Raw genomic sequence first — 24,541 nt, 5'->3', positions numbered from 1 at the left:
CAGTGTGCGAGTATTAGGTGGACGTGGAGGGCCTCATGCGCTGAAGCTGCGCTGGAGTCCAAGAGGCGAGCGGGAGGGTGTGCAGGTGATGGATGCTGTGTGTAGCGACCAGCTGCAGCTTTGAACTTGGAGGTCACTCCCATCGGCGTCGGCTGGAGCCGGAAAAAGGACCGCTCTGCTTTGCTGCGCTGCGGCATTGCACTCCGGATGCTCTCTACCTCCTACACACACGATACTGCTGGCCGTCTATTGCTAGTCTGCATTTCTCGCACAACCAGACGCCTCCGGTCGCCGCCTGTGTATTTCTTCAGCATGCGGCCACTTCCCACTCGTCCCTCGCACGTGCAGTATTGCTGAGCTCTCGACTGACTCCTCTTCCGGCACAGAACTCCGAGCTTCCAAGGCCAAGAACGCAGTCGCTGCAGCTCCAAGACATGTCTAAAGCCGCTGACAATACGTGTCACCGGTTTTCCTAGGCGTCAAGGGCAGTGTTCTTCTGCGATTCCCATGTAGCAGGTCGCGCCGTATAGGCATAGACTCCGGACCACGCGTCGACAGCAGGAAGTCACCCTTCCGCCATGAACACTGCTTCATGCCTTGCAGCGCTCACGAACAGCATTACAGCCACACCTCGAGCTCTATATCAAAGACTATATCGAATTCAGGCATGAAGAGGGCACTCGCAGTGTTAAGCTCCGACACGCCTCAAGCATGGAACAAGTATCGCCTCGCCTGTTCACCACTCTCACTCTCACCGTCGATGCAATGCGCGTGACTGCATGCAGGCTGACTTCAATCAACGCTCGAAACAGTTGGAGAAACCTGGACCTACATATTCTCATGGCATGCTGCTTGTTAACAGCAGATGCACCGACCATGTGCCTTACGTTGCTGCTCAGCTTGTACCTGCCTGCCAAGCCGCTTGCACAGCTTGCGTCGGTTAGAACTACACAAGTCTCAAAACTTCAGAAGCACGAAAGGTTTCACAACTCGTTCTTGCAATAGCATTGTGAGCTTCATAAGGAGCTACAGTAGTTCAAGCTGAGATAACTCACATGATGAATTAGCTCATACATTTTCATGATGTTTGTTGTTGACAGCAACTTTTGCAATGCACAAAAGGAGCGCAAGTCCATCGGAACGTGAGGCTCAAAACCACATGGCAGCCACGCGAAATTTGGAACAGCCAACAGCGATGCTACAGAAGAAGTCACAACACGTCGCGCCCGCGGCAGAGCATCGATGAGGAGGTAGAAATACAATGGAGCTTACCTTTTTTGAAGCGATTCCTCAGGTGTTGTGATACATGTCTGGAAAGTTCTTAGATGGTTCCGCTATAGGCTCGGTGTGCCATGAAGCGAAACAGTCGCAAACTTCCGTGGTACGGCGAGGACAAACACTCTAAAAGCCGCAATCTACTCGTCTGCCTTACATGATTGCCCTCACAGCATGGCGTAGCTACTCAGAAATCCATCTTATCACGTGCCAATTTCGCTCTCCGAATTCATACCATAAGATCAGTTAGCTCCGGGACCTTTTTGCCTTTTTACGCGAACATCTCAAGCAACGACGACGTTCTCGAAGCCTTCTCCAAAGCTCTCCAACACCGCTTCAGATCATCAATTCGAGCAGATCAGGATGCCTCAACAACAGAGCATCGTCAGGCTATGGCCGCCAGGGTTCTTAAATCCTGTTCTTTTCGTCGGCATTGTCGCTTTCTGTCTTATGCTGAAGACCTTAGAAACGATGCAGTTGGGCATTGAGATCTGTAAGTGGTGTCGAATGTGCTGTGTCGTGGCCGTGAGCTGAAATATTGTCGCACAGAAGTAACATTTCCATGAGATTTGATTTCAAGCGAGCTTTGGTTGCACGGCGTATGGAGGGGAACATGATATTCAACATTTTGGCAACTTCTGCACGAGTGGCGAGCACGATGTATCGCAACCACAGGGAAGGAGTTATGTTATTCGGGTGGGGCCACAGGAGTCCTGGCATGGCAGGATGTTTGGCTGGCAATAATTCAACATTTTGGAGGGCGTTTTTCTCATCTTCTTGATACTTGCAGCTTTGGGGAGGGTCATGATGTCCAGTGACTGTGTAGTATCGCCAGATGCTTGGTGGTTCAGAATGCATCGGCCGCAAAAAGCTGTATTCACTCGAGCAGGTGACCACTAGCTTTGGCAAGCTCTTTTCGTTTCGCTCCCCGAGACACGTACATCCGTTAGCGTATCTCCCTCAGCAACCTGTCATAGCTGAGCAGTAGTATTCGGGTCTTCCATCCCACCTTGACTGAGTTATAGCTCGCATCTGTGTTTCGAACTGTTCTTGCTTTCTGTCGCTGGGCTCTCGGCACCTATCGCCAGAGGACGGCAGAGGACATTGCGCCGATCGAGAAATTGCGGGTGTGATGAGAACCATGAGATGGTATTGGAAGTGGGCTCTGTCGTTTCACCTCGGCATTCAGCCGCAATCGCCAAGTGCAAGGTCTTTGGCCCATAATTCTCCAGATATTACGACTCGATGACATTTTTGTCGTGGGCAAGCAGGTTGCTCCGCTTGACTTGTGACCTGCCAAACTGCAGAGCCACTCCCTAGCGCGTGCCGTTCGTTGTCCACTAGGAGCGTGAAAAGAAATGCTTGTCTGCTTGTTGTGATGAGCTTGTTCGATGACGTTGCTTGGCTGCATTGCTTCAGGTTCCGCTTTTGCCAGCCACGCTGCGATCGATGCACCCGAACATCATTTTCCTCTCTCACTTCGGGACATTACTCCACACAGCACGCTTGACGTAGCTCTTTCCAAGTTTTGTAGGACGACCAGCAAGATCGCGTCAGGCATCATGCAGGTACAAACAGTATAGATCTTCAATACAAAGGTAAGCTAGTTTGTGCTACTCACAAACAAACACCACAGATCTGCCCTTTCTCTGGCAGCGGCATCCCAGTGTGCTCTTACTATCCGGTATGGCTATGTCTACACTAGCTCTGGTCGTGGCCCTCGCGGCGCTGTCCATGGCCTCGAGCCAACAGCAACCCCTGTACAGCGAGTACAGCTTCAACCCGCTGGAGCACTTGGCTGGTATCGCACCATACTTCGAGCCAAATGATCCAGCACGAGAGCCCAGTCCACCTCAGGGCTGTGAGGTCGAGAAGGTCGCATACCTTGTTCGCCATGCCGCTATCAATGCAAACGACTTCGACTACGAAACCTACCTGGAACCTTTCACCGACAAACTCAAGAATACTACAGTAGACTGGTCGAAGATTCCCGAACTGTCATTCCTCTCAACATGGACCCCACCTAAGCTGGAAGAACAAGAATTGGTAACAAGGAGCGGGAAGCTGGAGGCTGCTCAGCTCGGTGTTCAAATGTCCTTCAGATACCCGAAGTTGAGACTGCCGAAAAGAGTCTGGGCGAGCACTGCTGAGAGGACAGTCATCAGCGCGAAGGGGTTGATTCGAGGCCTCGAGACAGATGAGAATCAGATCAACTTGGTGCAGATCTACGAGGGCAAGGAGTCTGGCGCCGACAGCTTGACACCATACAAAGCATGCCCCGCCTACTCTTCTTCGCGCGGTTCTGAGCAAAGTCAGACCTATGCGAAAAAGTACACCGCGCCCATCCTGGCAAGGCTGAAGACCTACGCGCCAAACTTCAATTGGACGGTCAACGATGTCATCGGCATGCAAGAATGGTGTGGCTACGACACCGTCGTGCGTGGCTGCTCGCCTTTCTGCTCGACAACGCTGTTCCGCCCCGATGAATGGCTGCAATTCGAGTACACTCAAGATCTCATGTATCACCACAACACCGGCTATGGCAACCCAATATCTGGTTCTCTTGGATATGGCTGGGTTAATGCTACGCAACAACTTCTTTCATCCGACGACGACGATGACCAGGATATCTATGTCTCATTCACTCATCGTGAGCTGCCACCGACTGTGTTGGTTACACTGGGATTGTTCAACAACTCCGATTCGACTGGGGCAAACGACATCAATGCTACCATGCCACTGGACAAGGTCAACTATCACCGCCAGTGGGTTAGCTCATACATCCTTCCGTTCTTGACCAACATCGCAGTCGAGAAGATGAACTGCACGGGCTCGTACGGCTACCAAAACCAGACTGACCCTACGTACTATCGCGTTCTGGTCAACCGCAGCCCACAGACCATCCCTGACTGTCACGATGGGCCCCAGGAATCTTGTTCTGCTGCAGGATTCAAGAGCTTCGTGGAGGAAAGAGGGCAGATGTTTGGCGATTTCGCTGGCGCTTGCGGCGTGGAGTACGACAACTCCACGAGCGTAATGAGCTTCTACTCGTCGCCAAACAATGGCACGATTGTTGGCAAGAAGCATTGATAGACTAGCACGAATGTAATGTGTAATGATGAATGACATGCGATGTGACAGTACTTTATTTTTGATTGCCAGAACTATTCACCTTCCGATTCGAGTAAACATGCGAGTGACATATGTGCTGCACAGAACCTCTTGCTTTGATGTTTGTCGTGGTGGTGCCTGGCCAATAGCAATGACGCCGACTTGAAATTCGCCTCTCCACGCCTCGCTTGCACCTTCAACGATGCCTCCTACAATCGCGACCGCCGTCTTCAAAAAGAAGGATGGCATCCTCACTGTCGCCGAAGACCGCAAATATGTCTTCTGGAGTCCAGCATCGCCACCGTCATCACCGCCCTCGGTGACAATACCCGTCGCCGATATCACGAACCTGCAACAAACGCCTGCCACATCGAAAGCGATCGCGCTAAAGATTGTAGTCGGCGAAGCTAGCTATGTCTTCACCTTCAATCACAAAGAGAATGCGCGCAAGGAGCAGGAGAACACGACGGAGGTTTTGAGGAACACTATCGCGGCGAACAAGGCCAAGGATGCTGCTCAGCTTGTTGCGCCTGCCGCTGGAGCGGCTGCTGCAGGCGGTGCTGGTGGCGAAGATAGCAGTGCGAGCGCCGCGATGGCCATAGCAAAGGCGGTCTCATCCTCAAAAGCTGACGAAGGCTGGTATGATGATGCGAAGTTGAAGTCGGACATCAGCTTACAGCGCTCGCTGCTCGAGTCGAATCGTGCATTGCAAGAGAGATTCAATCAGGCGCTGAAAGACAAACCTGAATCAGTGTCACTCGCACAGTTCACAGGGCAGTTTTGGATCGCGAGATTGCATCTGCTTCGGGCCCATGCCATCGAGAAAGCTCAAAAGCAGGGAGAGTACAATGTCCTGCCCGAGATCAAGTTCATCGTGAAGCCGGCGGAGAAGGCGGGCGAGCCAGATGTCAAGCATTTGGCAATCACAAAGGAGCAGATCCATCTCATTTTCAAGCAGTACCCCATAGTGAAGGAAGCCTACAACGACAACGTGCCTCCACTCAGCCAGACGGACTTTTGGACAGGTTTCTTCGGCAGCCGATTGCTAAAGAAGCTGAAGGGAGAAAAGATCGCGCAAAATGACAAGCGAGATGCCAGGTTTGACAAGTACCTGGACCGGGAATCGACTGGACCCGCCAGCATACAGCACATCCCACATTGGATGGACCTGGAAGGCAATGAGCAGAATCACAGTCAGCGAAAGGGTAACAGGCCTGATCAGGATATGCGTCCGACTTCGACAGACAAAGTGCCGATCTTGCGAGTGCTGAACAACCTCTCGGAGAAGATGATGGCTCATGTAGCGCCTGAAGATGGCGAGGCTCACGCGCCAATTGGGTTGGACGAAGAGACATTTGAGCAGCTGCGACTTCGCGATCTTGCCAATGAGGACGTAGACAATCGGGTCAGGCTAAGTATCAAGGAGCAACAGCGGTATCTTGGAGGTGATAAAGATACTCTGTCTGCTGACGCGAAGCTGTACGCGAAACAAGATCCACGACAAGTTCTCACAACGATGAACAGCGGCCTTCAGCCAACGCAGCTTGGCAGTGATGTCAAGGGCACCCTCCGGCTCGATCATGTCATCGGATACCATACGGATGACGATTCAGATTCAGACGATGAGGCGTCTTCAGCACAAACGAATGGCAATGCAAGGAAGAAGAAGGCCAAAGTTGGCTCGCACGCTGCGATGGACACCGCGTCGACGACAATTATGTCTTCGATCAAGTCGCGGCGTGACTTCAATTCACCGGAAGCGACGTCTCTGAATGGGCTGAGTCCCGAAATCTACGACAATCTAGTCATGACAAACAACACCACGAACGAGTTCCTGCACTACTTCTGGAGCTTGTTCCTATCAGGAGACGCCTCAAAGACCAATGAGCTTGCACAGCTTGTATCGACGCTCGACCGCAGCGTAGATCGCATCAATGCTGTCGGCGATCAAGCCGATGCTGAACGGGAGCAGAAGGTTGGCAAGATCAAGAAGCAAGTAGAAGAATACTACCAGAGAACCGGCAAGCGCCGGAAAATCGATTATGATAGCACGGTAGCTGGCGGAAAGAAAGCCGTGGATGCTATGGTCAAGCCGACGCTGCAAGCGCTTGCGCAGGCGACAAGTGCATACCGAAAGGCGTTTGAGGAACAGAGTAAGGAGGCCGCTGCTGCCACTGCTGCTGTGTAACACTAACTAGCTCCACTGTGAGGGAGACTGGGTCGGATGGCTTTGAATCAGTGCTACTATCCTGCTCACTTGGCCTCTGTGCTTTCCGTCTCTCAGCATCAGGGATCTGGAACACATTGACAGACAGTTGTAATTGTACCACATTCTCGCACAACGAGAAAGAGTTGGTCGATCCCAAATTCTGCTTGAAAATAGTGTTGTCAGGTTTGTGCGACAATCACTTTAGGGTCTGCTCCTATATTCGTACAGTCATCGAAGCAATAATTACGCAGACGCGCTGGTGCAAGCATTCAAAAGTGAAGTGCGTGCAACACGTGAGTGATGCTCAGTTGATATGTCGAAGCGAGGGTGAAGTTGTCTACTAAGGCAGCAATGCCAAGAAGGGGAAGGAACCAGCCGCAACTTGACCCAAGCTCCATTTCCTTTGCTCAAAATTCTCTACCGAGCAACTTCAGCCGCGCCTCTCCATCCACCTCCGACCTCCAACATCGACATCGCTGCAACACAGCACTCAGTGCTGTCGGCAACACACCCAACAATGCCATGAAGTAGCCAATGCCTCTCGGTAAGCCATATTCCTCTTGCTCCCCTCTCATCCTGATGACAACACGCACAACCGCAAACTAGAGTCTCTGACCTCTTCGGAGGATTGAAGCTACATTGCTACGTCAGTCTGAAAGACGACGCTCACCTCTCACTGCAAATCTGGAGTGCTTGGCGATCTCTTACTGACAGTAAGCAGGCTCTGCCGAGATTAGCTTCACTCTGAATGGCACGATGCCACGGTGCATGTCAGCTGGACTTTGCCATACCCGCCTGAGCTCCACGCGCTCCGCACTCAGTATCAGCAGCCGCAAGCAGACGCAGACATGACCAGGCCCGTTGCTATTACAGTCGGTAAGTCAGCACTCCTAACCAGCACGACTTCCCGAATGATGATCCAGCAAAAATTGGAATTACCGCCTGAGGGTTTTTTACTCATTATCCTTTGATGCGAAAATGGCTCAAATCCTGACTACACTCCCTCCACCATGGCTCAACGAATGAAATTGTTGTCGAGCATGTACTGACGTGGATATGGCAGCAGTGACCCGAACCCGCGAGTTCACCGAGTCGCGTGCAGGCCTCACTCATACCGCGTTCGCACATCCTTTTGTTATTACCCTTTCACCGCGCCCAAACAATCGGATCCACTACCACCGACATGGCCACCGACACCATGACAGAGGAGTTCCGAATCTACCTCCAGTCTCGCATTGAGGACAACAGGAATGCGCGCCGTGCCAAATGCAGCACCCAGCATGACTGCCGTCTGCACTGAGCTTGGGGAAAAAGCAAGGCTACAAATGGCAGACAACTGCAGTGAGGGCATGGCCACCCAAATCACTGGTGCGCTGCAGCAAGCAGGCAACCGCCAGGTTAGTGGAGAGCAGGCACGGTGCCACTGGTTCTGCCGTGGCGAAGACCGAGAAGAAGCAGCGCATGAAGGCGAAATCTGATCTTGATCGAGGCATATATGGTAAGTCGTCACTTCCTTCCCGACTCGTCATCTGATGAAGCGGCACTGGGCTCCGACACAAACACATGAGCCGATACGCCATTCTGTGACAGGCCTAGAAAACCTCGTCCACTGATTTTGACATTCGCGCACAACTCTCCTCTCGAGAACGTTTTTGGAGCTTACAGCTGACCTATGACTAGTCTCAATAAACTCGAGTTCCTCAACTCAGGGTATGGCATCACCCTCTCCTCTCCTCCCATTCCACCCGAGATTTCCTGATGAATCTTGATGACGAGTCTGATTCGGCTTTGTCGATGCAGACACAAACATTACCAAACCATTCATGCCTAACTGATAGCAATCTCCACATCACGTCCTCCTGTCGCTCACATTTGCTCGGTGCAACCGCTGACGAGACAGAACAGCTCGACCTTCCCTTGGTCTGCTTTCTTACACGCATTTTGCGAGGTGTTAGCTGCCTCGACACCATGTGTTCGTTCGGAACGTTGACCTGACGGTAAGCACTCTCAACCTCGACCTTTACTACCATGATGATTCCAACAAAACCAAATGACAAGCATATGTCCAAGCCACTGTGACAGGTGGCGCAGACGAGAAGTTGCGAAAGCCTGATCTCTTGTGGCTTTACATTATGCATCGCGATCTCGTACAACGCGCAATATACTGACTCAGTCGCAGGTCAGCAGTGGTCGACGACAACGCGAGGTCAGGATAACATTACATGATATTTGGTAAGCAATTTTCCTCGTCCTCTGCACACAAACATTCCATGATGATTCCTTATCATATCTCACGACGGTCGGCCGAGCAGTCAAAAAGTCTGCATTGACGAGATGGCCCCTGACAGGGCCTTTGATTCTGATAGCACCATTCCCGTCCAGCGTACCTCAACATCAGATATTAGTGTTGAACACTCGCTGACTGGGCTCCAGGTTTGTTCGATTACTTGGTCTTCATGTACAGGAGCCACCATCGTCCGGGAGGCGGTGCGTAATGCTAAGCTCCTCGCTCCATCTAGCGCTCTATGTCTTCTCATGCGGCAGTGTGCGCCGGCGCTGCCAGATGGCGATCCGAGAAGCCATATGTCGTAGAAGAGTACAAGAGCCGAGCTGAAGAGGAGAAGCGTCAGCACGCAATCGCCCATCCAGGCTATCGGTATCAGTCACGCAAGCCATCTGAGAGGGGAAGCGCATGACCAAGAACAAGTTGGCCAAGCTGGTCGCGAACTCCGGCATCATCAATGCTACCATGGATGCGCGACGTGTTTTGGCCACGAAAGTAGGAATACTTCATTAATTGAAACGTGCTCATCAAACAAATTTTCATACGAATAGTCTGCTCTCAAGTGCTCCGTAACGCCTTCGCTTACCCATCGACCCATGCCCCATTGAGTGCTCCAAAGACAATGAAGAACTAGACCAACACTGAAGAACACTATGCATGTCCTCACCCGCCCAAACAGATGCCAATGAACTCCTCCTGCGTGATGCCTCCCTGCCCTCGCACGTCGAATTCCTCGATCATAGCCGCCAGCTCCTCTTCTTGCAGACCCTCTCCCAGTTCACGCGCCACTCTCCTCAAGTCCTGCAGTTCTATCCTCCCCTTGCCATCGGCGTCGAAAAGCTCAAACGCTCTCGCGATTTCCTCTCTTGGATCGCGAGCCAGCACGCGCTGTGCCGCTATGCTAACAAATGCTTGATGCGAGAGCAGTAATCGCGACGGCCCTGAGAAAGTCGGTTGTGCTGGTGGAGGTACGGCTGAACGAGTCCCAGTGAGTGACGAAGCTGGTACACCGTGTTGCTGGAGAATTTGTAGAAGTTCGGTCTTGGGAAGTTCGAAGCCCAGGGCTTTGAGAGCAACTTTCAGCTCGTGGTAGTCGATATGGTTGTCTTTGTCTAGGTCGAAAAGTTGAAACTGTAGTCTCAATGTTAGCTATGTGTATGCGTTTCGCGTGTTCTCCGTTGTGCGCTTGCTTACAGCTTCGTTAATCTCTTCTCTTTGTTCCTCGCTGATTCTATCTAGCGCATCACGCTCTTCTGCTTCTCTTCTCTCCCGTTCGAGGCGCTCTTGTCGTTCGCGCTCGAGACGTTGCGCATCGCGTTGTTGTTGTGTGGTGCCGGAAGGTCCTGCTGTGCCAAAGCCTCCGCCTGCGCCGGTCGCGTTAAAGCCTGAGACTGGATTTTGCTGAGGAGCTGCGAAGGGTGTTTGGGAGGCGTAGGGTGTTTGTGCGCCTCCTGCGCCCCGTGTGAGGCCGGTTGTATATGGGCGAGAGGGAAATGGTTGATGTGAGGTTGCCATTGTCGCTGGTGTCGATGCGCCAGCGAGTGGTTCGTGGTACGCTCAGTGCGCTTTGGAGGTTCGATGTTTCTTGGTTATTCAATTTCTCTTCGCATGCGGAGAAGTGTGGCCAGGAATGCTTTTGGCAGTCGCTGCGCATACAATAGGCTTTGCGATAACGCGTGATTTCTCGAGTACTTTGTTGATGGTTAATAAGTTTGCGGTTCACGCGTCGCGCGTTGCCGAGCGATGGAGAGATGCCAAGGATCGGCAGCTTCACTTCACTCCGCATTCTATTCTGCCTTTGTCACCAACAAGCAACATGACCTCATACCCGCCATCTCTGGAAATAGAGCAGTGATCTAGACGCTGGATTATCGGCATGTTCTACAACAAACTCGCTTCCATGAGTGCAAATACTCGCCGCTCTCCGATTCCAAAGGGGACAGAAGTCTGGTAGATGCAGGACCAATAAGGTTGAGTGCATGACATTAGATCAGAGCTGTCGAGGTGGCATCGAACATGCCGGATATCTCGGCACATAGGATGCGCAGACTCGAATGCAAATCGACGGATCATGAGCCACTTTTGGAGCGATGAGTACGCAGCTTATGCGAATAGAGACTTATAGGTCTTATTCAAATCTGCCCAACAAGGCATACTCCAGCTACTACAAGCATCGACCTTTCAATCTTCGCCTTTCCCATTACCACATCCTATCTCTAGCATGTCGCAAGGCCTTACTCTTCCCTCTAGCCCACCATGGTATAAGACATTCTTCACCGAAATTCTCCCAACTCTCCACCCCTTCCACCCCTTCCTGGTCGACCTGTCCCACCACCAAGCTCTCCGCCGCATGGACCCACAGGACCTTCCCAGACTCCAACGACTTCGTGAGATCCTCTCTGGCATAGACAATTCCTCCGCAATAAGATCCTCAATCATCTCAGCCATCCTCACATCTTTGGGCGGCCTGCTCTTCCTCGCTGCATTCTTCCTGCCTTGGATCCGGCAACCTGAGTCGCTTGCCTGGTATCACTGGTATTGGCTGTTCCTGGGCACGATGAATATTCTTTGTGGCGTAAGGGCATTTCCATGGAACGGAGAGACGTTGATCGGGAAGAAGATGGAGTTGGACCATTTGGAGAAGTGGGAGAGGGGTGAGTTTGTTTGTTTGTTTGTTGGTTGACGACTTGCTTGCTAGACCATTCCCGCTGATATCGTTGCAGAGAGGAAGAACCCGCTAGAAGGACAGGCAGATCCTGTGAAGATGGTGCAAGTCGAGTGCAAAGTATAGATATCTCCCAATGACACGAAAAGTAGAAAACAGTGCTCTCTTTTCAGTCGCAAGCGTGGCACCTCATGAGTCTCCGAGCTTTGCGCTCAATGTTCTTTCTCTATACACAGTAAGAAGAGGCTAGCTAGATCAGCCCAGCACATATTTATACATGATACAGACCTTCCGTCTCGTCATTGTCTGTCGTCTCCAAATTTTCAGAATACGCCTCCAACACCAAATGTAATGTTTGTTTCCACATTGAGCTTGCAAGCGAAATGCAGCCTTCATCGAACGCTGCTGTATATGAAATGCATCAAATGGCCGTAAGGTCCCGACCGCCCATGTTGCCCACGCTCGGAAGCGGAGTCAACGCAATGATTGAAACGTGCATCGATATGCCGCCTGCTCCCATGGTCTTTTGAAGTACTTGCAATAAGCGCCTCCTCGCAATGCTCGTAAATGTGGCAGTAGTCCTCCTAGATGGTCCACTCGCAAGCACCAGGTAATGTCGTGTCTTTGCCACGTTCCACATAGGAAAACGCAGATCTCGGATCCGGAACAGAATAATGATGTGTGGGAATAGCAGTGCAAAGGAGATGCCTCTACTTGCCAGGCAGTACAGAGAATCCATTGGCAGCCTTTCGTAAATATGGCGCCATTGACGGTCACCGTCAGGTGGCTTGTGGCTGTGGCTGTGTCTTAAGGGCCTCGTTTGATGGTGGCAGCCCAGAATTAGGCAAGTTCATTGTGGTTGCTGGTGGACTTCCGAGGCTCGTGGCTGGTGTCGATCCGTTTGTAAGGTATGATCCACCCTGAGATGATGCAATGCTGTTGAGACGGTTATGTGCGAGGCTGCCAGGTCGACCTGGGCCACGGCCGAGAGGTGAGTTGAGTTGGCGAGTCTTTCGAACCTCAGTCTCGAGTCGTCGCCGTTCTTCTTGCTCAGCCTGCACCGATTGTCAGCATAAAAACAGTTGAGGGTACAACGACTAGACATACTCTGAGTAATCGGAGTCCTTCGGCTCTCGACTCTCGCATCATTTTCTTGAACTCTTGCCGAAGCACCATGACACTGGTGCTTTCTTTGACCACGCCATCAGCGCCAGGAGATTTGACACCCATCCATTGCACTTGGTGATCACTCAATTCTCCTTCCAGTTGTTCCGTCCTTTCACGTAGCGTGTCAATAAGGTTCTCCAGCTGACCACGTTCCTTCTCCAGTTCAAGCGACTCGCGAGTCATTTCCTGGAACTCCGTCATCATATCTTGCAACTCCTGCTCGAGCAACTTCGTCTTCTCAGCATGCTCACGTCGAAGCTGAGCGATTTCCTGGTCCTTCAGCGCAGCAAGGGCATCTAATTCTGCCTCGCTTGCACCAGCTTCCTTCTGCCGCTCCTTACGCGAGCCATAGGCGCCTTCCAGCTCCGCCTTCGCCATTGTGAGCTCAGTAGTCAGCCTGACAAGCTCGCCCTCCATATCTTGCATCTCCTGTTGAACGTCTTCGAGTTTCTGTTTATGGGCGTCTCGTTCCGCTCCAAGGGAGTCCCGCTCAGCAAGAATGAGAGCATGTCGCTCGTCAAGAGCCTTGCTTCGTGCTTCGGCGGCCTCTACGGTCTTGCGCAATTCGTCAATCTGAGACATGACCTCTTGCATGTCTGTCTGCGCCTGTTGCGCCTGCTGATCGGCGAAAAGATGATTCTCCACGGCCTTCGCCAGGTCCTGCTGTGTGGCATCGTAAGAGCTGTTCAGTGCTTCGTAGCGAGCCTGAAGCTCTTGAATTTCCCGATCCTTTTCCATATCAGACTTGCCATTGAGGTCGCGCTGCTGCTGTATCTGGCGACGAAGAATTTCTTGCTGTTCCTTGGCGCTGTTTGACACGTCAATGAGATTTTGCACGCGTGAACTGAAAGCTTGCAAAGAGAAGTCTTTGCCACTTGCTCCCTCAACTGGGCTTGACCGGTGCTCGTCGGAGAAGAGATCCCACAACCCTGCAACAACTGTCTCATACTCCTCTGCTCTCTTTGCCTGTTTGGCGGCAGCCGACTGGGCGTCCTGGATTCCTGATGATGCATGCTTGGCGATTTCCAGCTGCTCGTTGTGCTCCTGCAGGAGCTTTTGCAGCGTGTGCAGGCTATCCTCGAGGTACTGCACCTGGTTCTGGTACCCATGGCCTGTTGCCTGGGGTGGCTCTCTGAGATCCTTGAGAGCCTCCATCACTGACGAGATCTGCAGAGTGCTGTGAAGTTGGTTGTTGACGTCCTCGAGCTGCTGCTCGACCAAATTTCGGGTTTCCGAAGCACTGTCTTGCACACGTGCATAATGCACCTTGTTCTTCTCTCGTTCCTGTTGCATGATGTGCATGTTCGCTTCCAGCACAGCGAACGTGTTCTCGAGGGATGATTCCAAGCTTTCGGAAGGAGCAATATGTGGCTCTGGCTCCGGTTCCTGGCCGCGCACCTGACTGGCATCCGTGATCACGCTTCGCAACTGTGCATTGAGCTGTTGCATTCTCTTCTGCATGTTGATCATTTGTTGCTCGTGCTCTGCTTGCATTCGCTGAACGTCTGCACTACTCTTGGAAGCTGCGGGTGCACCCTTCAAGATGTCTCTTATGCCGTCGAACTCGTCAAGCCCGTCTGGCGCATGTCCGAGCACTTCGTCATCGCCGTCAAGGTTTCGGTGTCCGTTGGCAAGCCAGGCTTCTGAAGGCTTGTTCGCTTGATCTGCCAGCACGGCAGCAGTGTGTCTGAGTAGAGATCTCTCCACAACTTGTCGTCGTTCCATCATGGTCCTGATCTGCTCATTAAGCTCATCCACTTTCTTGATGCTTTGCGATAGCTCGTCCTCAGCTTGTATAAGACCCCCCGCACTATTGTTGCTGCTCGTCCGTTTTCTGCCCCCCATCAGGCTGTGCCTGTCCTTGTCTGGGCTTTGCGGAGTGTCCGGCCTGCCATCCTTCTTACCGGCGGAGTACAGCCTGTTCAAGTTCTGCGCGGCATCCTTCATTTTGATCTCCAGGACCAGCTTGCGATTCGCAGCGTCGATCCTCGAGTTGAGCCTTGCATGTTCTTTCTTCAATTCATCGATCTGGCCCATGTCCAAAATCTCGAAAGCCTGCGTATCCAGCAATGCGGTCTCGTAGAGCAAATGCCGCCCAACCGCATCGTGGTTCTCGGCATGTGCGTTCGTGTTCAGCTGCATATGGTGGCCTGCGATCTGGTTGTCCAGGCCGAACTTGATGTCCTCAAAGTGGTTGCGCGCATTCACACTGGCATTCGCGTGACTTGATGGCAGCCTGGGTGGCTCCGGGAAGCTCGCGTCAAAGTCGAAGTCGCCGTAGCCACCATTTGTGCTCTGGCTCAGGGCGTGTGCTCTTGCTGGCATTGCTGGCGGTGGTCTGGTGGCGTAAGAACTCCGTGCAGATGATATAGGACTCCCGTAACCACTCCCGTCATAGCTTTCGTACTCTGGCACTGATTTCCGCCCGTGCTGGTAGCCGTTACCATTGCTCTGCATCATGTGCTTCTCTCCGCGTTTTCCGGTCGGTCGACGGCGCCAGACAGTCTGCTCGGCTACCCAATGCCCGTGCGATGCCTGTGCCGCGTCTTAATCTCTCAAAGGCGCCCTGGGTATGCAACACGACCAAGCATTCTTCAAGCGGGCGCGGTGGAGGAGTGAGAGGCGGCGGCGGTTGCCCAGGTGGCACTGGTGGTGTGCTGGAGGATCGAGGAATGTCAGCTGGAAATTGGTGTCTGTCAGGCAGTTCGTATGCACGCCGGCGCACGTAAGAAGCAGCCCCCAAAGATGGCACCCCGGGCTGGCGGGCGGCAGGGGTGATGCAGCACACTTTATTGCCAATTGCTCTTCCTCGACGGCCCCAGATATGACCTGCTCAACGCCGACAGCCAGGCCTGCGCTGTACAAGTCCAACGTGCAAATGTCCAAGGAGCGGAGCACGAAGCGTCAAAGAGTGGAAAATGGAAACGCAGGGCCGCTTCTTCAACGGCCGTGAAGGAGCGGAGCACACGCAGCGCAGCGCAGCGCTGGCCTAGGAACACGGAGAGGCGATAGAGTTGCGCACCGCCGGCCGGCACTGCCGTGAGTGAAGACCGCTCATAGGCTCACGCGGCTTTTTCGCGCGCAGAGCCGCCGTCTTTTCGCAAGCACCAAGCAGGGGAACTACCGGCCCCTTTTCCACGCGACTCAGCGTATCAATATCGTCCGCACGCGTACGCCGGCAGACTCGTGATATATTTAAGTGCGGCCTTGCACGCGGCAGGGCTGCTAGTCAGAGCCACTTTCACGCTGGTCAAACACGGCCACTCCCACAAGCCTGCAACCAATCGAAGATCGGCAATGCGAACTGTGAAATATGCCAGAGCTGAGGGTGTCCGGTCATGACACATGTGATCCCCGCGAAGCAGATGCTGTCACATAACCTTGATCATAATTGCAAAAGTAACGGTGCGCAATGATGATGCCTGATCCCCAACGCCCACTACCGCTCACGGGTTCTGCAAAAGCGTGCTGCGCGGAGCAGGGCAGATGGAAAATCACCGGCCGAACCACAAATCCGCACAGTGAAGGGTCGTATGGCCAGTGATCTTTATCGAGCCCGAGATCTGTCCCATCATCCCAAATGCAGGTCCTGCTGTCCAGACGCTGGCCGTTGCACGCATGGTCCATTGCCTAAAATTGAGCTTCATCGCGCTATCTTGGGATCCTGAGTCGAGAGCAACTGGCATGACTGCGTCTCCGATATCCTCATTTCGCGCATCTGTAGCAGGTCGGGCCCGGGTACTTTAGCACAAAGTGTTTCTGTTCAAAAATGCGAGCGATCGACACTCTGTCCTCACGCTCTTCGCAATATACGTTCAGCTTACGTATCATCACCAGAAAACCAAGGCAAAGCCAGCTACGCACTTCGATACTCTCTACGTGATGTAGCACACGATAACATGCAGTTCCCAAGTCGTTGATGGTGACCAGCGTCTAAAAACGCGGGCCATACTCTTCAGTATTGCATTGACCATTCTAGAAGCCCTCTATATGACAACCTTTGAACGCTGCGTGAGCCATCAATCACATGGCAATGATGGCATTTGGCATCATTTCATCGGGATCGTGGCGTGTTCATGGCTACACGCTTCACACATCGAGAGTGCGTTTGCGGACGTTGCGTGCGAAAAGGGCAATCGCGATCGCGAGCAGCTAGTTTCATCGGGGCGAATTACGTTGACTATTTCAACGGCGCACTTGGAGCATGTTGTACGTCTTGTGACCGCAGTGAGAACTGCGCTCTCATTGTAGGACCACTCTCACTTCTCTCCCCGGCTGCTGAGAATTGTGCGCGATATCTGCAATGGGAACCAGACATCATATCAAGCGTGCTATAATAGAAGGGAGATGACGCTCGATGGTGGAATCCGTTCAAGCTATGTCGGTCGTGCGCATACGCGATGTCCTATTCCTCTCTTTGAGAGCGATACTCACTAGAGCGAAGCTGTACAGAAGCTCATACTCATAACAAGCGTTGGAAGTCGATGAGCACGTATGAACCAGTAGAATGCATACTCCGGTAACAGCGTCAATGTTCTGCCGCGACTTCGAACTTGTCGTCCTCGATCAACAAGCACAACTGTGCGGCAACAACTTGAGCTTTTGTCCCAGTAAGATGTCTCGCACATCACGTCCCGGGAAGTGGCCTCTTGAGGATCGCAGTCCCAATACGACTTCGAGGTCAGTGATCTGCATTCCTGATATACGCATGTTGGATTCCTTGTTACACAGCCATGCTGGCGTGACAGATCTTTCAGGTCGTGCTGTTCGAGGGACCCGGGAGGGTGCTTCCCGTGTTGTAGACAAACCTCTAGTCCAAACGTGCACAGAACTTTACCGTCGAAGGAAATGCTATGAAGCCTAATCGAGCTGTAATGTGAGTTGCGGCGTACTGTGTTGAATGGAACCAAGTAGAAGCTTGTCTTGTGATAGGTTCAAAAGTTCTTTGGTTCAAGTATCTTGGGTAATGTACAGCACATCTGCATCTATGCAGTGCCCGGCTCAAGCTGCACATCGTCAATTAGCAGGTGATACAAGTGTGCAAAATATGCACAACTTACTCTCCATGGGTTGCTTAGCTCAAAGCCCTTTGGTGCCTTCACGTTGTCCGTCTGCCCTCGCAGGAAACCTGTAAGCCGCCTGTCTCGGTCCATCACTGCGCGCACCCGTCAGTAGTCTGTCCCCGTGCTACATCTTCTGCCCTACATACTTTGCTTATCCCACTGGTCTACTGAGTGTCGTTGTCTCTTGCCACCATTTTGCATGTGTCGCAGCTTGCTCAAACCCGCGCCCGACAGACCGAAGAACTGCGGAAGTTGTTAGTGGCTTCGTAGTCGGATGGAGTGGGAGGAGCGCAATCGTACGCCGAGGCAGATGGCATATGGGAGGAGTGCTTCGAATGGCACGCCCATGGTGGTGTGGAAGGCAGCGCTCGTTCGTGGTGTGGTCAATGGCGGAACTGCGCTGCTGCAGCAGTCGGTGGTGATGTTGTATGCTGGAGTTGCTCGGCTGGGGCCAAATATCGTGGCTCGTGAGGAAAGGCTGAAGGACGACACTGTCCGCCCTGAGTCTGTCTTTGCTGATGGAACAGGTGACTACTGCCTGGCAGTAAATCGATGCTGCGGTCTGCTGATACAACACGTCTCGCCTGCAAACAGACCGCCGTACTTGCAGTTGCAGAGGGAGAAGGAGCTTGGTTTCACGACTTTTGCGGGAGCCTCGCGCGGGACAGCTGCTTGATCGCAGACGTAGGGAGAACGGTGGGGACTTGAGACACGCATTTCCAGACAACAGCAGCATCAAACGCCATCTCGACCACTCTACCAGTGTCGCATCGCCTCAAACTCTTCATCGAGCCGCAGAACACCCTCCATCGAGCCTGCCAAAAGAGAGCAGCACCGCTTTGCGGGCAAGCGCGGATTAGTCAGGTGGAAAGCAGCGACGACGACAGCGACAACGCGCTCAAATCAGCTCGAGCACAATCCATATCAGCTACACGACGTCTGTGGAACAGAAAACGCGTGCCAAAGCTCAGACATCACGTCCAGATACCAGTCTTGGCGGATGGGTCTACACCTGGCCGCGGAGCAGAGACCGCTGCGCAACTGAGGCCGCGAGCGAGGCGCACAAGCAAAATCACGAAGGCTAGAGGCAGACGGGGAGGTCACATGGGATAAATAGCGGTCCGACAGGCAAGGTGGCTACCATAGTGCTCAACCACGCCCACCCCACCCCGAGCAGGGTGCGCGGCCGTGGTGTTAACTACAAGGCTCACTTCGCCGCCGAGAAGATGGAGCTGGACGAAGACGCCGACGCACCAGGTGAAGAGGAGGTTGAGGAGGACCAGGAGTTGGAATACGATGACGAGGCCGATGCTGAAGGCGAGATCGAAGAGGAAGATCTGGGCTCCGAAGCTGATGCCGAGGGCGAGATCGAGGATGACGACGAGGAAGGCGAATTTGTGGGTGCTGTGAAGACACGATCCAGTCGAACAAGGTCCCGACGCTCTCCAGAAGACGAAGACTCGGAAGGCTACGAGGGAAACCAGGAAAATGACTCCGATAGCGAGAGCTCTCAAGCGGACGAGGGCAGCTGGCAAGCTGCGGACGATGCTGAGGAAGACGACGACGACACCAAGATTGAAGGCGCCGACGCTAATCGCTGCATGTAAGTTGCTTCGGTGCAGAAAATGTGTTGTATAGAACCTCGCTAACGAATACTGCAGCTTTTGCAAGCAGACCGAGGAAAACGATCCCGGTGAGGAATTTGAGGAATATCTGGCGTGTGCAGTTTGCGGCGACAATGGTAAGTTGTTGTGAAGTGAGCGAAGCTTGAAATCGAGTTTCGAGAGGTAAAGGATGGAAGAATTGCGGCAAAGCAACAAATGATATCAAACGTTCAAGGGTCCGAGCACGCGCTGACTTCCGTTCCTGCAGCCCACCGGCAATGTGCCAGAGATGCAGGCTCGCTAGCTGCCGACCAAGGTGCGTACCGAGACCTGAATATAAAAATCCCACAGTCGCATATCTACTGACACGATCTTTTAGAGGCTGCACATTGGCGATGTCAAGACTGCGTGGCCAATGGCCTCGAGGAAGATTTCAAAGATGTGCCCCAGATGCTCTCAAATCGGCGGCGGTCGTCTGCGCCAAAGATGGCCCGAGATCTATTGCCGCAAGCTCGCGGTGGCATCAAGCCTGGATCGCACTCGGTATTTAACACTCTCATACTGCCCGACGACGAGATGGATGGGTCGAGATCGCTCAGGAAGCGCAAGACTCCCTCCGAAGACGTAGATGATGCTCTGCGCAGCAGCAACCGAAAGCGTCCGAAAACAACAACGCCCGAAGACGAGCGCAAGGACCACGTGCCCGAGATCGTTGTAGAGCAGGCTGAAAGCGTCGACGACGACGATGCCAAGGCGACATCCAAGACGCGATCTAGTCGACCCCAAAGGCAGAAGAAAGATAACCTTGGATGCCGGATCGTTCATCGCTCAGACGACCCCAAGAGTATCATCATCTCCTTTCCAGTCACCGTGGCGCAATTCGAGACGATCGAGAAGGATGTCTTGAAGAAGCAGAAACGTCGCGAGCGTGATCGGGCACGACGAGCCCGCAATAGTCGACGCACTGTTACTGCCGAGCCAGAGGACGGATCCGGAAGTGTCTCGACGATACCCATCGTGCAGACGACCATGTACAACAACCCATTCTTTCCCTTCCAGGATCGCAACGTGGACGAACATCAAGGCAAGCCTTATGGCGGGATACTCACAGACGCAGAAGCCGATACAAAAAAGACGTACCCGGACGACACCGATCGAGCGGCTTTCCAGGCTGCGAGGGAGAAGGCTGACGAGGAATGGAAGCAGAAGCTTGCACGACAGAACGGTGAAACGCCTGCACGACCCAAAAAGGCCACGCCCGCGAGCAAAATCAAGTGCATCAATTTTGGACAGTACGAGATTGACACGTGGCACGCTGCGCCATATCCAGAAGAGTACAGCCGCAATGAGCATCTCTACATCTGCGAATTCTGTCTGAAATACATGAATTCGGACTATGTCGCGTGGAGACATAAACTGAAGTGCTCAGCGAGGCATCCTCCAGGCGATGAAATTTACCGCGACAACATCATCAACCCAGACACAAAGCAAGAGACAACCCTTTCGTTCTTCGAGGTCGATGGACGACGCAACCCGCTGTACTGTCAGAACCTCTGCTTGCTGGCCAAGCTCTTCCTGGGGTCGAAAACGCTCTACTACGACGTGGAACCCTTCCTGTTCTACATCATGACCGAGAACGACGAACACGGATGTCATTTCGTGGGCTACTTTTCAAAAGAGAAGCGCGGCATGGGTGCACCTGCGGCTCCGATTGAACCTAGGACGTCTTTCGATGAGAACGCGCAGAGTGCTATTGCTGCCGATAACCAGGCAAGTCTGGAGGGCACAGCACAAGATCCTGCACTGCAGAACCCAGGCAACAACGTGTCATGTATTCTGGTTCTGCCCGTACACATGCGTCGCGGCTTTGGCAGAGTGCTCATCGAGTTTTCTTACCTGCTGACACAAGTTGAGGGTCGAACTGGGTCACCGGAGAAGCCATTATCTGACATGGGTCTGGTCTCCTACCGGTCCTACTGGCGCAATGTTTTGTGCAAGCTGCTGCTTCGGTTTCGCGACAAAGAAGAAGAAACAAATGCTGGCAAGCAGCTTACGGTTGTACAAATTGCCAAGGAGACTGGGATGACTCCTGATGATATCGTCTCGACGCTCGAAGGACTTCGAGCATTGGTACGGGATCCTCATACTGGAACGTACGCACTCCGGCTCGATTACGATTACATGCAAGAGTATGTCGACAAGCACGAGAAGAAGGCGACGATCAAGATTAATCCACACAATCTCTGCTGGACGCCGTACATTATGGGCAGGCCTACGAACTTGTTCGCCATGGGCGAGGAGACGAATCAGCCTATCCAAACGGTAGCGTCCCGGGCAGATGAAAATGCAGAACTGCCTGCGCAGCCAGAAGAAGGCGTGAAACAGACTTTGAAATCAGAGGAGACTGCTACTGATGGCAGCCAGGCGAATGGCGATATCGCCGTTGCGACCCCGACAACAGAACTCCCACCACCTGCGCTCAATGATCTGGAGGTCTCGCCCAAACATCCCAAGAAGACGCCGCCTCCTCTCACGCTCACCCCTCAGACCTCTTTCCTCGTGGACAAACAGAAGAGCAAGGACAAAGACTCGCCCTCTCGCCGCTCCCCTCGCAAGACACCGAACGGGCATACAACTACGATGCACATTCGTACAAAGTCTCAACAGCTCGCATCCGGGGAAGCCACCCCCAATTCCGACTCGACCGGCTCGCAACCCACTTCCGCAGGACCCATCCCACCTTCTCGATTCGAAGTCTTCCCTCCTATTCCTGGCCAGCCGCAAACAGTCAAACGACGTGCGAATCGTCCATCGGCGCGACGAACAAGCTATCGTAACGCGTATGGCACTCCAGCTCGACGACGAAGACCGGACAATAGGACCAATGGAGATAGCCCCTCCAGGCCTAGAGACCGTAATCGAACGTCATCGTCTACCAGAAGCAGAAGTAAGCCTGAGACCCCTGCTGCGGGACCCAGCAGTCTGCGGAGAGGTCGAAGTAAGCTAGGTGATATCGTCACGTTGGCAGATGTGGATCGCATCACCGAGGAACAGGACAAGACTGCAAGCGAGATGGCTGCTGGTGATGATGTTGCCGACGATGATGAGGCTGATGCTCCTGGCGAGGAGGAAGAAGACGATGAGGCAGACGCCCCGGGCGAGGAGGAAGAGGAGATCATGTACGAATGATGATGACGGGTGCAATTGCTAACGCTTGATGCGAGTGCGAGAGTACCAAACGTCCGTTTTGTCGCGTTGAAGCGAGTCGGGGAATTCTATCTGTTTTTGGAGGTTCCGCCAGCCAGCGGACCAGCTTGTGTGTGTTTCTTTTGCGAGAATGACGATCGTGGGATTTTGTCTACGGGTGGAACAGGAGTAGGGTCATGTCGGATGACCCTACGTACGATTGGGAAATGGGAGGATGTGCTCGACAGCAGGATTCTCGTGTCAGGATTAGGAAATCGGCCGGTCTCGGTCGCTGATTGTAATTATACTTGTTCTTCTTCTTCCCATCATCAGAAAAGGGACAATGAGATACCCCGAAAAGGATGGATGCGTTAGATAGCTCTCTGAGGTGGAGACTCAGGGCCCGAGTGCGTGTATACTATATTGAGTAATGGCAATGAAGGATCAGTTTGGAATGACTGCTTTGGGAGTGTCTCTTGCTTTCCTGCATTGTTTCGGGCCTTGTGCTATGCCTGTTTGGGTAGCTATCATGATGATACGAGCGAGCTCAGCCGGTATATGGAGCCGGAATAGAGATGGTCAACGATCATCTGCTGTCTGTCGATCGTTCTGAGGCAACGCGGTTGTGATGTGCTATGGCAAGACTGCCCAACAATTTGAAGTCTCGGAAGGTCATGGCAGAAGATTGAGGTTCTTCCTCATGGTCGTTGATATCGTGAGCGGGCGGAGAGCAACAACAGGACTTGACAAATGAAAATCCCGGTCAATCTCCTACGCAGCTCGATCGTTGATCAAGCGATTCTGACATCTCGGCTGCGAAGACCTCGTCGGTAGGACTTGCAAGGCTGCGCGCTAAGATCAGCCTTGCGAAATCAATGTCATGCAAGTATGTCGCGCATCGTGTAGAAATACATCCACGCACGAGCACGGAGCTTTTCCTTGGTTACGACATGCGAGGTCAAGGAGTATTAGCTGACATTCTTTCCCCATGTAGCTTGTGCCTTCGGAGAACTCCATCCGGTCTGACGTTTGTCATAGTACTGTACGCCACTTCTGCTGTTCTTCGTATGGAACACCGCGGAGAGTAGTCCGCGGCTGCCGGTGAATCGATTTATAACCCCAGTGAACCAAGAGTTGCGTGTTCAAACATAGGTCTTGGTGGAAGCATTGATCCAGGTTGCCGGAATTTGTGGTGGGTCGGGAAGAAGTTGGCTGCTGCTGCAGCTCATTGAAGCTTCTACTAGGAGTTGGCAATATGTGAGCCGCTGTTTGTGATCGTCAAGGGTTCCACGACCTGCTTTGAAGGATTCGGGAGGGATGGTTTTGACAGCCGCCAGAACCAAGGTCTTCTCGCGCGGCTAAGTCGTTGGCGCAGGGGCGGATAAGGTACCACCAGCTGAAGTGCTGAATTTGAGAGCTCGGAAATATGGAACCGAGCACGACCGAGTTCTGTACTGCTGCATGAGGTTCACTTGAGCAAGCGACGTGCAGTACCTGGACTGGGCGCGAAATGCAGCAATTATGTGTGCATGCGGGTCGAGCAACGCATTCGAAGGTTCCTCGCTCTCAAATTCATATTGTGATCACCAATACCTTGCCTCTGTGCTGTTCTCAGTCTGGGCAAGTACTACGATCAGTCTTTCCAGGTCAGTCAAGGCGGACAACGACTTTGTCATCGTTGGCCACTGGCCACCTGAAGTTTTCTGACAGGAGTGACACAGCAGAGTCCCGAAGGCGTCGCCCAGAATACTGCGGGAACTAAGACGTTCGCGCAGATTGGTGGGAGGCCCGTCTGCATACTGTTGCTTGGATGCGTTCTGGGTCTCGTGCTCTTGAAATTCAGTGCGGAAGGCAGTGAAATGGCGGATCATGTTGGAAAAAAGGCAGAGAGTCCAATGCGTACGTGCTCGGAGCTCCACATCTTTCGTAAATTGTCAGCAATTGTTTCATGGCATAACTCACAAAGAATGCGAGCTG

The 24,541-nt window shown here is 52.9% G+C and overlaps 8 protein-coding genes across 8 annotated transcripts; 5 read left to right on the top strand and 3 right to left on the bottom strand.

The window, feature by feature from the left end:
- Window positions 1-2,961: 2,961 nt before the first annotated feature.
- RHO25_009672 (uncharacterized protein) lies at window positions 2,962-4,365 on the top strand (the record flags this gene model as incomplete). Its single annotated transcript, XM_023601203.2, has 1 exon — window positions 2,962-4,365. One exon carries the CDS (start codon window positions 2,962-2,964, stop codon window positions 4,363-4,365), a length of 1,404 nt encoding a protein of 467 aa, XP_023453953.1.
- A 223-nt stretch (window positions 4,366-4,588) lies between these two features.
- RHO25_009671 (uncharacterized protein) lies at window positions 4,589-6,574 on the top strand (the record flags this gene model as incomplete). The annotated part of the gene is made up of 1 exon (XM_023601202.2): window positions 4,589-6,574. One exon carries the CDS (start codon window positions 4,589-4,591, stop codon window positions 6,572-6,574), a length of 1,986 nt encoding a protein of 661 aa, XP_023453954.1.
- Window positions 6,575-7,778: 1,204 nt separating this feature from the next.
- Window positions 7,779-9,291, top strand: RHO25_009670 (uncharacterized protein; the record flags this gene model as incomplete). The annotated part of the gene is made up of 8 exons (XM_065603202.1): window positions 7,779-7,854; window positions 7,998-8,093; window positions 8,276-8,305; window positions 8,434-8,456; window positions 8,551-8,592; window positions 8,775-8,827; window positions 9,029-9,053; window positions 9,115-9,291. 8 exons carry the CDS (start codon window positions 7,779-7,781, stop codon window positions 9,289-9,291), a joined length of 522 nt encoding a protein of 173 aa, XP_065459274.1.
- A 251-nt stretch (window positions 9,292-9,542) lies between these two features.
- On the bottom strand, window positions 9,543-10,394 carry RHO25_009669 (uncharacterized protein; the record flags this gene model as incomplete). The annotated part of the gene is made up of 2 exons (XM_023601200.2): window positions 9,543-10,010; window positions 10,074-10,394. 2 exons carry the CDS (start codon window positions 10,392-10,394, stop codon window positions 9,543-9,545), a joined length of 789 nt encoding a protein of 262 aa, XP_023453964.1.
- Window positions 10,395-11,100: 706 nt separating this feature from the next.
- RHO25_009668 (uncharacterized protein) lies at window positions 11,101-11,670 on the top strand (the record flags this gene model as incomplete). Its single annotated transcript, XM_065603201.1, has 2 exons — window positions 11,101-11,533; window positions 11,603-11,670. 2 exons carry the CDS (start codon window positions 11,101-11,103, stop codon window positions 11,668-11,670), a joined length of 501 nt encoding a protein of 166 aa, XP_065459273.1.
- A 653-nt stretch (window positions 11,671-12,323) lies between these two features.
- Window positions 12,324-15,171, bottom strand: RHO25_009667 (uncharacterized protein; the record flags this gene model as incomplete). Its single annotated transcript, XM_023601199.2, has 2 exons — window positions 12,324-12,599; window positions 12,652-15,171. The coding sequence occupies 2 exons, from the start codon at window positions 15,169-15,171 to the stop codon at window positions 12,324-12,326; spliced, it is 2,796 nt and encodes a 931-aa protein (XP_023453961.1).
- Window positions 15,172-17,696: 2,525 nt separating this feature from the next.
- RHO25_009666 (uncharacterized protein) lies at window positions 17,697-18,122 on the bottom strand (the record flags this gene model as incomplete). The annotated part of the gene is made up of 4 exons (XM_023601198.2): window positions 17,697-17,717; window positions 17,772-17,866; window positions 17,921-18,017; window positions 18,075-18,122. 4 exons carry the CDS (start codon window positions 18,120-18,122, stop codon window positions 17,697-17,699), a joined length of 261 nt encoding a protein of 86 aa, XP_023453962.1.
- An 878-nt stretch (window positions 18,123-19,000) lies between these two features.
- On the top strand, window positions 19,001-22,567 carry RHO25_009665 (uncharacterized protein; the record flags this gene model as incomplete). Its single annotated transcript, XM_023601197.2, has 4 exons — window positions 19,001-19,377; window positions 19,436-19,515; window positions 19,647-19,694; window positions 19,758-22,567. The coding sequence occupies 4 exons, from the start codon at window positions 19,001-19,003 to the stop codon at window positions 22,565-22,567; spliced, it is 3,315 nt and encodes a 1,104-aa protein (XP_023453959.1).
- Between the last annotated feature and the right edge of the window lie 1,974 nt (window positions 22,568-24,541).

Source organism: Cercospora beticola, chromosome 6 (genome assembly GCF_033473495.1).
Source record: "Cercospora beticola chromosome 6, complete sequence".
Taxonomy (NCBI): domain Eukaryota; kingdom Fungi; phylum Ascomycota; class Dothideomycetes; order Mycosphaerellales; family Mycosphaerellaceae; genus Cercospora; species Cercospora beticola.
The sequence above is the reverse complement of the archived record's forward strand: the minus strand, read 5'-3'. Positions and strand labels throughout refer to the sequence as shown.